Genomic DNA, 13,986 nt, shown 5'->3' with positions numbered 1-13,986 from the left:
GGGTGCAATCCATCTGGCCCCATGGACTTGTGAGGGTCCAGCTTGCGGAGCAGGTCCAAAACCATCTCATCGTGGACTGTGCGGGGCCTATTCTGTTCCCCATCCCCACCTGCCAGCTCAAGGGGCTGTGTGCCCAGGGCACAACAAGTCTTACTATTAAAGACTGAGGTAAAGAAGGCATTAAGTACCTCAGCCTTATCCTGATCCTTGGTCACTGTGTTGCCTTCAGCATCCAGCAAGGGGTGGAGATTCTCCCTAGCCCTCCTTTTACCGTTGATACATTTATAGAAACATTTATTGCTGTTCTTCACCTTAGTGGCCAAGTTCAGTTCTAGCTGCGCTTTGGCTTTTCTCATTTTCTCCCTGCCCAGCTTCACTAGGTACTTGTAATCCTCATAAGTTGCTTGCCCCCTCTTCCAAAGACCATAAACTTTCCTTTTGTTCCCGAGTTCCAGTTTAAGGTCTCTGTTCAGCCAGACCGGTCTTCTACCCCGACAGCTCGTCTTCCGTGACTTGGGGATGATCAGCTCCTGCACCATTAAAATAACTTCCTTAAAGGATTCCCAGCCTCCCTCTGGAGGGCTCCCGTGCCCTCCAGAACTGCCTCCCAAGGGACTCGCTCAACCATGCTCTGAAAGAGGCCAACCTCTGCCCTTCGGAAGCCCAAGGTTGCAGTTTTGCTGACTCCCCTCTGAGCTTCAACAAAGATTGAGAAGTCTATTATTACATGATCGCTTTGCCCCAGACGGCCTCCAACCTTTGCATCCCCCACAAGGCCTTCTCTGTTAACAAGCAGCAGGTCCAGGATTTTGCTTCCTCTTGTTGGCTCCTTCACCAGCTGTGTCAGGAAGTTCTCTCCCACACACTCTAGGAACCTCCGGGACTGTTCCCTTTCTGCCGTATTATAATTCCAGCAGATGTCTGGGAACTTGAAGTCCCCCATGAGAACAAGGGGCAGAGACCTCGAGACCTCAGCCAACTGCCCATAAAGTATCTTATCCACCACTTTGTCCCGGTTGGGTGGCCTGTAGCAGACTCCCACGATTATGTCAGTCTTATTGGCCTTTGCTTTTATCCTAACCCATGAGCTCTCAACCCTACCACCACCATCATTAATTTCCATGCACTCGTATTCTTTCTTAACACAGAGGGCTACACCACCACCTTTCCTGTCTTGCCGATCTCTTTTGAAAAGTCGGCAGCCATCAACCACAGTATTCCAGATGAGTGTCTCATTCCACCGTGTTTCCGTGATGGCAACTATATCACAGTTTTCCGACTGCACAATGGCCTCTAGCTCCTCCTGTTTGTTACCCTGCTGCGTGCATTGGTGTAGATGCACCTGAGCTGGGCCACCTTATGAGTGGGAGAAGCCCTAATACCCTCTTGACCACGCTCACCTGTTTCCATAGCCACCAACCTCACGTCATCCCTTGTGTTCTTCCTTCACACACAAAAAGGTGTGGCGTCCTCCTCCTTCACCCCACAAGGCTGTGGGATCTTACTAGCACAAGCCCTTCCCACAAGCACTGGCTCATAACATACAGGCTCCTTACTAGTGACCCTGGTTTCCCCCCCCCCCCCCGCATACCTAGTTTAAAGCCCTATCAAGGAACCTTCCCAATTCCCACCGTAAAACCCCTTTCCACCAATGGGATAAGCTATTCCTATCGGTTGCCAGCGGGCCCAGTCTTGTGAAAAACGAGCCGAGGTCAAAAAACCCAAACCCCTGTCGGGCACACCAGGCTCGGAGCCAGATATTGATCTGTTGACCCATCATGTTTAGTCCCTCATTATTCCCTACGATTGGAGGAACAGAGGAGAACACAACTTGTGCTCCCGAACCCTTGACCAGACGCCCTAAGGCTCTGAAGTCCTTTTTCATAGTTCTAAGGGAGGTTCTTCCTGTTTCATCACTGCCTACCTGAAACAACAACAGACAATAATAATCCAAGGGCCGTACTAGGGAAGGAAGTTTCGTCCTTACATCTTTAACCCGGGCTCCCGGGAGGCAGCAGACCTCCCTGTGCAGAGGGTCAGCACTACATATTGGGCCTTCTGCTCCCTTCAGCACTGAGTCACCAACAACAATGACCCGTCTTTTGTTCTTTGCTGAGGACGTTGTAATGTTGAGGGTAGTCCTGCAAGGCTTCAAAGACACCGCCAAGAGGGAAGAACCACCTCCAAGTGGGAAGAACCATCTTCTTGTTATTTTCCACATCCCTTGCTCCATCTGTGCCTTGGTTTTTCTGATCTCATCTCTACACATGTGGACAACGTCCCTGTATTCTTCCCAGGCTACGCAACCCTGCTTCCACTTTCTGTACCTTTCTCTCTTTTCCCTCAGTTTCAGCTGCAGGGCCTTGCTCAGCCATGCCGGTTGCCTGTCTCCCCTGCTCGATTCCTTCTGCTGGCACCTGGAGAGCCCTTGTGCTCGCAGAAGGCTGTCCTTCAAGAGCTGCCAGCTCTGCTCTGATCCTATGCCCTTAAGGGCAGTTTCCCAGTGGATCCTGTCCAGCAGTTCCTTGAGCAGCTGGAAGTTTGCTCTCCTGAAGTTCGGGGTCCTGACTCTGCCTTTTGCCAGGCCTGCATTCCTCAAGATCACAAACTCCACCAGGCCATGATCACGGCAGCCCAGGCTGCCTCCAGTCTTCACCTCTCTAATGCTCTCCTCTGCGCTGCTGAGCACCGGATCGAGTAAAGCTTCACCTCGGGTCGGTCCGTCTAATACCTGGACCAGGAAGTTATCCTCAACAGACTCCAGGAATCTCCTGGGTTGTCTGCCGCCCGCCGTGCCGCTATCCCAGCAGATATACATCCGGGTGGTTGAAATCCCCTGCCAGGACAAGAGCCTGCGAGCGCGACGTTTCTTGCAGTTGAAGCAAGAAGGCCTCGTCAAGAGGTTCCCCCTGATCACGTGGCCTGGAGTAGACCCCAACCACTAGATGCCCTTTACCGGACCGATCCTTGAGTGGAACCCACTTAAGTCCCTCCCCAGCTTTCCTGTAGGCCCCCTTCAGGTACTCAAAGGCTGCCGTGAGTCTCCTCGGAGCCTTCTCTTGTCCAGGCTCAAGAGCCCCAGCTCACTCAGCCTGTCCTTGCAGGGGAGGTGCTCCAGCCCTCCGAACATCTTTGTGGCTCTCCTCTGGACGTGCTCCAGCAACCCCAATGTTGGGGGCTGTAGCAGTCTGCACTAAAAAAGCACCCAGGCCTGTTTTGAATATCTCCAGGAAAGGAGAGTCCACAACCTCTCTGCACAGCTTCTCCCAGTGTTCTGTCACCCTCACAGTAAGGAAGTTTTTTCATCGCGTTCCTACGGAAGAGTTTGTGCCTATGGCCCCTTGGTGCTGTTGCTGGGCAGCAATGAATAAAGTCTGGCCTCATCCTCTTGACAGCCACCATTTAAGCACTGACAAGCATTGGTAAGGTCCCCTCTCAGACTGCTCCAGGCTAAACAGCAGTAGGTGTATCAGCCTTTCCTCCTGAGGAAGATGCTCCTCCAGGCAGGCCCCTCATTGTCTTTGGAGTCCATTGCTGGACTCTCCAGCACTTCCCTGTCTTTCTTGAGCTGAGGAGCTCAGAACTGGACACAGGACTCCAGGTGTGGCCTCACCGGGGCAGAGTAGGGGGAGAGGAGAACTTCTTTTGCCCTGCTGGCCACGCTCCTTTGAATGCAGCCCAGGTGGTCATTGGCCTTCTTGGCCACAAGGGCACGCTGCTGCCTCCCGGTCACCCCCACTGTGTGCCAGGGAACCCAGGTCCTTCTCCACAGAGCTCCTCTCCAGCAGGTCAGCTCCTAACTTTACAGAAGCGTGCCCTTACTCCTCCCCAGGAGGAGGGCCCTGCACTTAGCCTTGTTGGACCTCGTCAAGTTCCGCTGTGCACAATTCTGCGGCTGCTGAGCAGCCTTTGCACAGCCTGCTGCTGTGTCAGCCCCTGGGAAGGTGCTGAGGAGGAGAAAACCCTGTGATCCCAGCGCCTAAGTCTGCCCATCTCAGGACAAGCAAAGAAGAAGCAGCTGACAAAGAAATGTGGGGGGGATGGCTGGGTTTATTGTGGTGGCCACTTGGGACGAGAGCCAGCACGTGGTGCTGGCACGCGGCTGCTTCCGTGCCATCTTTTCTGGGGCTGAGTGGAGGTGTAGGTGGGGGGATGTTGGCTTCCGTCTTGGACCCAGCAGTGCCTTCATGGCAGTGGGGATAGCCGCCACTGTTGGAACCGGCTCCTGCAGCCTCCTCAGGGCCGGCTGTGGACATTTGTGGCTCGACGTGCCACTGAGCAATGGCTTCGTGTGCGGGCCTCCCCTGGCTGCCTGGGCCATCCCCCAGAGTCTGAATGCAGGGAAGCCCTCAGCGAGCTCCGTGTCACCTGTCTGGTTGTGCTGGGGGTCCTGCTGTGAGCAGCTGCAGCTGGTGTTTGCCTGCTGCCTCCAGGTCTTCTGGTCCGGCTCTGGGAACTCAGGGCCCGACCTTGCAGCGGGGAGCGGCTTCGTATGCGGCTTGTTCCCCGCTGCCTGGGGCGCCTTCTAAGGCGTGCAGCCGCTGTGGCCTCTCTGGAGGACTGTGACGTGCCCCGTCTGGTGGATGGGTGGGAGCTCCTTTCAGCGCTTGGGACTGGTGTATGTCCGCTCCCACGCTGTGCTTGACGCTGCTTTGATGTATCTTGCAGGTCAGGAAATTGTGAGCAGATTGTCTTGTCTTCAGTCTCCGGCTCACTCGTCTCGCTGCTGAGTTCGGGCAGCTGGGAACTGTGTGATGGCCCCAGGCCCTCCTGGCTGGCAGTGCTGCACCGGGAGAGCAGCAAGATGCTGCTGGTGGCTGTAAGGGGAGGCGGGAACATCAGCAGAAGGAACCTGTAGCCTTGGGTAGGGACAGGCTGGGGCAGCGAAACTCTGGCAAAGTTGCCCTGAGCACTTGCTGCCAGGCCTTGCCTGGCCCCAGACCTGCGATATGCAGTTCATTGCCTCTTACCGGTCCCCAGGCCAGCACAGATGTCGCAGTCCCACATGTTCCCTCTGATGCTCGAGTAGGAGCATTGTCTGTGGGTGCTCTCTGCAGCACAGGAGCTGCACCGGATCAGCTGCCAGGGCCTGGGGAAGCAAAGGGGTTGTGGCTGTGAGCATCAAGAGAGCCAAGCCAGGGAGTGCCCAGCACATCTCTGCTGCTCAGTCCTTGCTCCCCCAGCCTGTGGTGAGGCTGAGATCCCCCGCGGAGCCCCACAGAGCTGCTGCGGTAACTCACCCCTCTTCTTCTGTCTGCTCTCTGCCCTCAGGGTGAAAGCACTGGATGGCACTGCAGCACCTGAGCCTCCATAGAAGCGATGCGTCTGCATCATTGTTCTCCCGTGATGGTCTTTTACAAGAGAAGGGAGGGAAAGTGATGAGCCCCCAGTGTCCCCAGCATAAGATCCAAGGTTACCCCACCTCATCCTCCCCAACTCCATTTCCAGCTTCCCCAAGAAGCTGAGGAACATGCTCATGAGACAGCAAAGGGCCAGGCCTGCCGAGACAGTCCCTGGGCAGGCCCAGCACTCGCGCCTTCTCATCTCATCATGCGCGGTATGGAAGGACACCAACCTGGCTGGGATTTGGATCCCCATCGTGGACATTTCAGTACAGAAGAGAGTTTTGTCTCGGCAACCTGGGCACTGGAAGTGCCTAGTGCCCGTATTCAAGGCCTGTCGCTGCAGGAGAAGCACAAGCAGGGTGAGCGTGAGCGGGCCCTGGTGCTGCTGAGCACCAAGCGTGCCTGCAGCGTGAGGGGAGGGCTCCTACCTGGATGCAGACCCGGTGGAACCAGGCCTGTGTGCACGCTGGGCACACCAGGGTGTGGTAGGACAATCTGTCCCCCACCATCTCCTGGCAGATGACACAGGTGCTGTCTTCTGCTGGCGCCGTCCCTGCTGCCTGTCGAGGGCGGTGCTCCCAGCAGAAGGACCTGGGGGAAGATGGAAGGGATGGGCACGGTGAGAAGTGCTGCGAGGAGGGCAGAGCAGCAGGAAGGAGCCCCAGGCCCCGGCTCTGGCTCTGGCAGGCTGCTGGCGGGTGTCGCTGCGGGTTCCTCCCTGGCTTGGCTGCTGCTCACAGCCCTTACCTGTGCTCTCCAAAGAACTGCGTGATGCACTCCCCATCCGCGGCGCAGGGCAGATGGAAGCTTCGTTCACAGCCGCTCTCTGCGCATGTGATAGCAGCTCCCCTCTCGCCACAAACACAGCATTGCTGGAAAGAGCAGAACAGCCCTATCAGCGGCAGGCTCAGGGCCTTCACGGCCGGCCCCACAGCTCTGGGCAGGGCACAGGATGCGGGCACCGCTGGGTCACACTCTTCCGAGCCACCTGGTGTACAAGGCTCATCTCCTGTGGCAGGCAGGACTTTGTCCTGGAGCCGGTTGGAAGGGCTGCGATTGCTTTCTTTGGGTCCACACTGGGCTGGTGTGAACCTCTAATGTGCCCGCTCTGTTCAGGACCTCACCTTCTGGTTTGCCTGCTTGGCCTTGCGTGTGATGGTAAAAAAGGGGAGGCCCACATTTCCTTCCAGCGTAGGTCTGTCTTCAAAGTCAATGTGGGCAAAAATCTGAGGGAGAGAAAAGAGCAGGATCTCATGAGGACAGGAAGGAAGAGAGCACCCCGGCAGCAAGCAGTCAGGATCACTTGAGGGAACTCACCAAGCAGAACTCATGGACCAATAACCCATACAGCTCAAATGTGCGTCCGCAGATGTCCGGGTCAACATCTTCCTGGACGCACAGCACGCACGCTGCAGAGGAGAGAGCAAATGTGAGCAGTGGTGAGCACCTTGCGGGGCCAGCTGTCCCTGAGGGCTGTCCCCAGGCTCCTGCTCTGTGCTTGCTGTGCTGGCTGGAGGCAGCTTAGAAGAAGGGGCCATTGCAGGCCCAATGCTGCCAGAGAGCAGCCACAGTCCAAGCTGGGCCCCCTTGCCAAGGAGCAGTGGGGCTCTGCCCCATGCCTGTGTGGAGCCCCTGCCTGCCCCTGCCTCCCCTCTCAGCTTTCAGCCACAGGCAGACCCCCAGCACCCCTCTGCCTGTTCATGGGAGCTGTGCACGGGGATACATGGCTCTCACCTGGCTCCTCTGAGTCGGAGGCCTTCCGCTTCCTGTCACACATCATCTGCGTCAACGGTGAGCACTGCGAGAGTCCCTGCTCTCTCTGCGCCTCACCAGGCCGCACTGACTGGGCCTGAGCCCGGCAGCCTTTGCTCTGTTCCAAGCCTCACGGGTCACAATGGCCGCTCCCTGCCACCCACTGTGACATCACGGTCACCGCCTCATGGAGGCTGTGGGCTCGGGCCCTTGGCTCCCAAGTACGAGGGTACACAGTGGTGTATTCTGCACACTCTCATATTCATTTTGATGGCTTGTAGACTTCAGTTCGTCCACTTTAAGCTTACAGTTTCCAAAAATGTGGGCTGGGGGTTGGAACTAGATGATCATAAACGTCCCTTCCAAACCAAACCTTTCTATTATTCTATGAATATGATGTGTATGAGAGAAATAGGTTTCCTAAAGCTAAAACTACTGCCTCTGAACCCGCAAAAGGTACTCACAGAGCAGCAGAATGGGGCTTTTGGCTTAGGGAAGTGTAGCTAGATGCAAATCCACGTGATTCCTGGAGTTAACATGTTCACAAAAGTGATTCACTGTATCTCTCTGTGTCTTTTGCATTCAGGCATGATACAGAACTTTTTTTGATTGGCATTTGTTGACATTTTTGCATAAATTTACACTTTCTCAAGTCTGCAAAAGCCAGCAAACCTCATTAAAAAACAATATTGATACACCGTTGTGCCACCTTGCTCAGGATGCAAATTCAGTTTCTCCTTGTTGCCATACCCTGTTGAGGAAACATATGTCATACCCTTTGAATATGAAACCGGCAGATGTCTAACTGACCCGAATATATTGCCAGTGTGTATCAGAATGGGTTGATAGAAGGTCTTAGAATCCCCCACCAAATTTTAATCACAACTAATGGGTTGAACAAGAAAATGCAGAGATGAGTCAGATGACGCAGCAAGTGCAGAGAGTTCTGCATCTAGAACCACAAGCAATTAATTGAAATATAATTTTCTCTTCCTTGGGCTTCAGAAATCTTTGCTTGGTTGTGTGGCAGGGAAGGGATGGAAGCAGAACCATTTAAGAAGCAGTCCAGATGGATACATCCCAGCAAAGGGCAAGAAAGGTTTTTTCTCTGGAGGGAACGGTCCTAGATAAACAGAAGGCACTGAGGAGACCCCTGTCATGAAATAAAGCTTTGAGCCAGCAAGCTACTACACCCTGCAGGACAGAAGCCCCCTGCAACTAATGAGCTGTCTGCACTTGGGTGAGAGTCAACACAAGACATAACCTAAATGTGGTTGCCAGTCTTTGGCTTCCTCTTCACACCTCCCAGTATGAATGTGTCCTCCCCGCCCAGAAGACATTTGAATACAGATGTAGCTGAAATAGGTATTAAAACATTTGTAAAAATTGACACAATATCAAATGTAAAAGAACTTATGATGCTATCGTGTGAAAGAGGAATTGGATCCTGTGTACGAGTACAGAAATGAGTGAAGGCAACAAGCAGGAATATCTTCTATTGCATCCTCAGGACTCAGGCAAGGAAGCACTGCTCAGTGTTTGCCCAGTGCTTTTCTATTTTCCACCCTTTGGTCCAGGCACCAATGGCCTCCACAGCAGTCCTAGGAGCCTGGTAAAATTCACATCCCTCAGATCTGAGCAAGCTGAGATATGCGGTAAAACTGTGAGTGCAACAGTTTACACACTGTAAGGATTCACAAAAGGTGGATGTTGTGGTTGTCATTTGTGCAGACATCAGCCCTTCTACCAAACGTTCCCAGCAACTGAGCATAAGACAAGGATATTACAAATAATGAGTTTGAGCGCATGGTCTGGCTTTTCTCTACCTCCCTATATTTATACACATGAGCTGCAGACAATTCATCCAAGATCAACGTTTCTTCTTCGTACAGCAATACCTGATTCTGCCAGTATTGTTGTGCAAAGCACAGTACAAATTCAGAATGTGTTTTCTACTTGCCTTCAGGAATTTACGGTCTCTATCAGTAGCTCAAGAGACAGCTCTGGACTACTTAAAGGTATTTATATGTGATACTCATCTTGTACGTGGTGCTGCATAGACGGAAAGAAAAAAGAGAGTAAATATTCAGTTTATGACACATAAAGAGCAGAAGGAAGATGAGGCCATTGCGTAGCAGTTAATTGGCTTCAAGTTCTTCCAAAAAACACTGATAACAGACGAAGGGTTCCTTAACTCTACCAGATGTGACAAGATTAGCTGTGCGTACCAAAGGAGCATCCTGTTTACCTTTTAGCCCTGTCTGCTCTCTGTCTTACTTACAGACTCCCAAGGCCTCATAGTGATAAGGTCTATCACAGTGTCTGTTGAGCTCCTTGGTGTTACATCTCCCTCTACAAATAATTTTGCTATTATAATCAAAATTTATTTCTCTAATGACAAACTTTTCTTCTGCAGGCTTACTTTTTTTTTATTTTTTTGGAAAGAATGTTCATTATACATTACATGTTTGAAGTTTAAATTACATGTTTTATAAGTTGACAGAGATGAATACCCAAGCTCAACATGCACAGACATTGATCATATCTACTTGCAAGATATTTCCTTTTATCAAATAAACATTCTGATTTGGAATTAAACCCTACATTCAAATTTTTTAAGTATTTACATTTAGTACACTGTATCTGTACTTCATATTTGGATCCAAGTGAATATGTAAACAGTTATAAAAGATCTTGAACAGCTTTCAGATAGAGATTTTTATGTAGAGAAAAGAAAATTAGAATGGAGACTTAAGGTTTCCTTTAGCAGGGCTTGATGTTTTGTGTTTTGTTTTACTTCGTTTTTTTCATTCTGGCATGTGATGTCAGAGGTCAGAGCCTGAAAGCTTGACATTTGGTTGTTGGTTTTTTTCATTTTTCTTTCCCTTTCCTGCCTCTGCAAGAGTGGTGAGGAAAAAACGTATTCCTTCTGTCTTCTTGCATTCTTTCTGGAATCTCAGAAATCTTATTTAGATTTTTTTCAATCTCTTGGCTATAATCTAGACATTTCAAGTTACAGAAACTATAAATCTTATCAGTTTATTGAACTAAAAGGCAAGCTAATTATTTACGTATGTATATTTGAAATGTTGAAGTTTGGAAAGTTCTGAAGTTTTTCTTCACAACACATTTAGGCCTCTCAACTAGCTGTCTATGAATCTGCAATATTCAGTCAAGTACAATAAATTAGAAAAATGAAGAATGTAAATGAGTATTTGGGGAATACTGTAATACAAGATCACCTTCCAGTGGAGGTTGACTGTGCTATGTGAAACAATTTTCTACTTCCCTTCATTTAAAGGTAGGAAGACAAATCACAGAATCACAGAATGTTTGAGGTCCTGAGGCCATTTGCTACAGCCTCTGATCAAACAGGAACACCCAGAGAAGGCTGCTCAGGCCCATGCTCAGGACTTTAGAGATTTCCAAAAAGGGTAACTGCAAAACCTCCCTGAGCAAATTGTGCCAGTGTTCAGTCACCCACACAATATTCTTCCTAACATTCAGATGGAGACTTCTGTATTTTAGTTTGTGCTCATTGCTTCTTGTGCTGGCAGTGGGAACCACTGCCCAGTGATGCATGGCTCTGTCTTATACTCTTCAGTTTGGAGTACTAATTTAGGTTAAATTTAAATTCATGAAGATTTTTCTTCTAATATTATGAAATAAAATATTATATTAGGATTTTTTTCTTAAACATTAAGAATCTTTATGAAAAAATGCCAAGGGACCGATCATGTTTTTCATCAAAATGATTTTCTTTCAGAAGAAAATAAGTTGATATTTAAATTCATGGTTAAAATATGGGGGGGTCAAAAGTTGGGCTGAATTTCATGCAGGAAAGTTAACAAATTTTAACCCAAAAAAGTCTTTGAATATTAAAACTGAAGATGTTTGTAATAATAATAACAAATGATAAAAAATATAATGATTTCTACAATGATAATAATAAAAGTAGTAATAATAATAGTAAAAATAATATAACTGTTTTCAAATAAGGCTATCTATTTCCAAAGCCTTGATTTCTGATCATTCAAGTAATACAACTGTCAAAATACTGTTCTAATTAAGTAAATATTGTCGCAGCATGCACGCTGGAGATCATGAGACAATACCAATATGGTTAGGCAAGTGATTCGTTTATTGATAGAACAATCAGACTTTTATGCATCTGTGAAAGGCGTGCTGCAACATGGCGTTATTTGATTGGTTGGCTTAAGCAAGTCTCTGTATGCTCTTGCTGTTTCAAAGTTCCTGCTTTTCCCAGCGCGTTGCTTTCTGCTGTTCTTGCAAGTTACTTGTTTCAAGGCATCAAGGACAACTCAAGAGTCCAGCACGTCCAAGTAAACGTGCCCATTGTCACGTAGATAGTTTCCCACAAAATATGAGTATTTACAGTAGTCACTAATCATGCACTGCAGTACATATTTGTAAAACTGAACCTTTCTCTTGGAATTATTGGGAAATTTTTTTAGAATAGTTTTCTTGAATGTTAATTATTCTTGTCACATCAGAAAAGGAGCTACTAATATTAGTTTTACATGGATATTTTTAAGTAGAAATGAGATCCAGTAACTGAATTAAAAAGGAAAGTATAGGGAAGAAATTATGTGGCAAAGGAGAAAATAAAGTGTCAGTAAATAGATAAATACCAATGTAATGTTTTAAACATGAATTTATATTTTGAGAAACAAAAGCATTCCAAGGAGAAAGCTCACAGTAACTTCCATTTATGCCAGTCAATGGTAAATCCCGTACAATTGACTGTATCTATAAGATGTAAACATCATAGGTGAAGAAGCCTGGAAATATTAATAATATACACATAATCAATTTCCCAACAGACTATGTATGGTTTCTATTTTGAATCATTAAGATCCTGTTTTATTTTACAATCTTAATATATTTTTCATTTTGTCAATCTGATGTTACATCAGTAGCCATAAGAGGATATATAAGGATATAAAGGATATATAAGGATTCAAGATGAGAAGTTCCTATTAGATTTCAAATTTTCACCTTTACATTTTACTGAAGAAACAGGTAAGTAGAGATCTCTGATTTATTGACTTTGTGCATTTATTGTGTTTATTAACTCTTATTAACTCTTATTCCATTCCTCCTTTCTTGCTAATTTCTGCTTTGAATTAAATTCAGCAGTTTCTATCTTAATTTCTCCAGTGATTACTCTTGTCTCTTCCTTTAGACCTTCTGTTTCTAGCAGGTTGAAAGACATAAGCTTAATAAAGAAGAGCAAATAATAAATCTTTTTTTTTTTTTTTTAGCATGGCATAGAAATATCAATAGAAACAGATACATATCATGCAATACTTTGCAAGGCTGTATTTATTGATGGGTTAAAGAACAAAACAGTGAAGGACAAAGGGCAGTGGGAAATGGTTAATGTAAAATAGGTTGGCTGGGAAAATAAAAAAGTAGTGTAAAAGTTTAGAAGTGAGACCAATATAGGTCTACAGTGTCTTAGCTAGTATAGCAATGGAAAGAGTCTGGCTATCACAGTATTGAGATATACAGGTGCTTTGATACTTCTGTTTTACATTTACGTAGTAGATCTAGGTTGGAAGCTGAAGATCAAGATAGCACAGCCTTGTTGTTCTCAGTTCACTACGTCCATCCAAAAAAACTCACTCAAAACAACGTTCAAGTCACTTATTACTGTTGTCAGTCACAAAGAAAGCTGCTATACTCACTATCTCAAGTAGCAATCTCTGCATTTAGCAGGGTAACAGATATGACATTTTTCTTTTGTCCTAAATGAAGAAAGAAACTATTATTACAAAAACATTGCAGCATTACCCCATTGCCTCTACTCAGTCATTCCTCATTGTTTTTAGTATGTTTGGCTGGAAATCATGAAAGATCTTCAATTTCTCTAGTGTGCATATTATAATTGTATAAGAATTAATCAGCCAGTATGCTTTCTTTTTCCTGGGAAACCTATAATTTGAGACTTTTTTTTTTTTTTACTGGGATTTGCAGATTACATTACATGCTGTTGTTTTAAATTGACCTCAACAGATTCTGCTTTATTCTCTTATTTACTTTAGTTTTTTATTGGTGTAATTAAGAACTGTGTAAGCTTATGCTGATTTACCCATATAAAGAGTGTATATAATATAATCTATCTGGGTAGCGCAATATTTCCATGTATCTGTCAGATACACAGCAGAACTTTGGCAGTTATAGAAATTACATATCTAGTCACCTCTTTGTCACATGACTCAGTCTGTGAAAATGAGTTGTTTTTAATATCTTTGCATTATCATATGAGGTTGCTTTAAGTAAGTTTCTTTCAAAAAAGGAGTAGCCACAGTGTGCACAGGCTCTCAAGAAGCCAAATGTTTTAGGATTAGACGGTTCTTAATTTATTAAAAATATTATTTTAGTTTATAGTCATACTGTAGATTAAAATACATAAGTATATCTAGAAAGGTTAATTTTTAAAAATGACATGTTGGATTTTAGAAATGCTGTATGTCCTGCCATACTAAATCCTTGCTCAGTAGAGTTAACTCTACTTCAAGAATCAAAAGCTTAAACTTATGTAATGAAGTCTACTTTCAGCCAGGTTCTTCACATGTACATTTCTTAATTGGTACGACAAGAAACATCTAAGTAATTCAACTAAATGGAAGAAAACCATAGAGCAAACTGATTGCCCATTATGTTTCTTTGCTGGTTAAAAAGCTTTTCTTGGGAATAATTTTAACAGCATGTTGGATTCCTGCTTATGAACACCACTGCACAAAACGGCTTTTAAGAAATGTTGAGGGGTTTAGCATGGAAATGGACTCTATTGCTGAGTCTAATTGATATCTTTTCAAGAATTACTGATTTTTACTTTTTTTTTTTTTTTTTTTTGAATCTC

General features: G+C 46.6%; 1 protein-coding gene across 1 annotated transcript; it reads right to left on the bottom strand.

The window, feature by feature from the left end:
- On the bottom strand, window positions 4,025–7,616 carry LOC110392255 (PHD finger protein 7-like). The gene is made up of 9 exons (XM_021384355.1): window positions 7,080–7,616; window positions 6,663–6,754; window positions 6,470–6,571; window positions 6,093–6,217; window positions 5,774–5,936; window positions 5,576–5,682; window positions 5,241–5,351; window positions 4,971–5,089; window positions 4,025–4,817 (listed from the first exon to the last, which is right to left on the bottom strand). Exons 1-9 carry the CDS (start codon window positions 7,123–7,125, stop codon window positions 4,237–4,239), a joined length of 1,446 nt encoding a protein of 481 aa, XP_021240030.1. The 5' UTR covers window positions 7,126–7,616; the 3' UTR covers window positions 4,025–4,236.

Source organism: Numida meleagris, chromosome 1, assembly GCF_002078875.1.
Source record: "Numida meleagris isolate 19003 breed g44 Domestic line chromosome 1, NumMel1.0, whole genome shotgun sequence".
Classification (NCBI taxonomy): domain Eukaryota; kingdom Metazoa; phylum Chordata; class Aves; order Galliformes; family Numididae; genus Numida; species Numida meleagris.
Note: the sequence above shows the minus strand (reverse complement) of the source record. Positions and strands in the feature narration are given on the sequence as shown.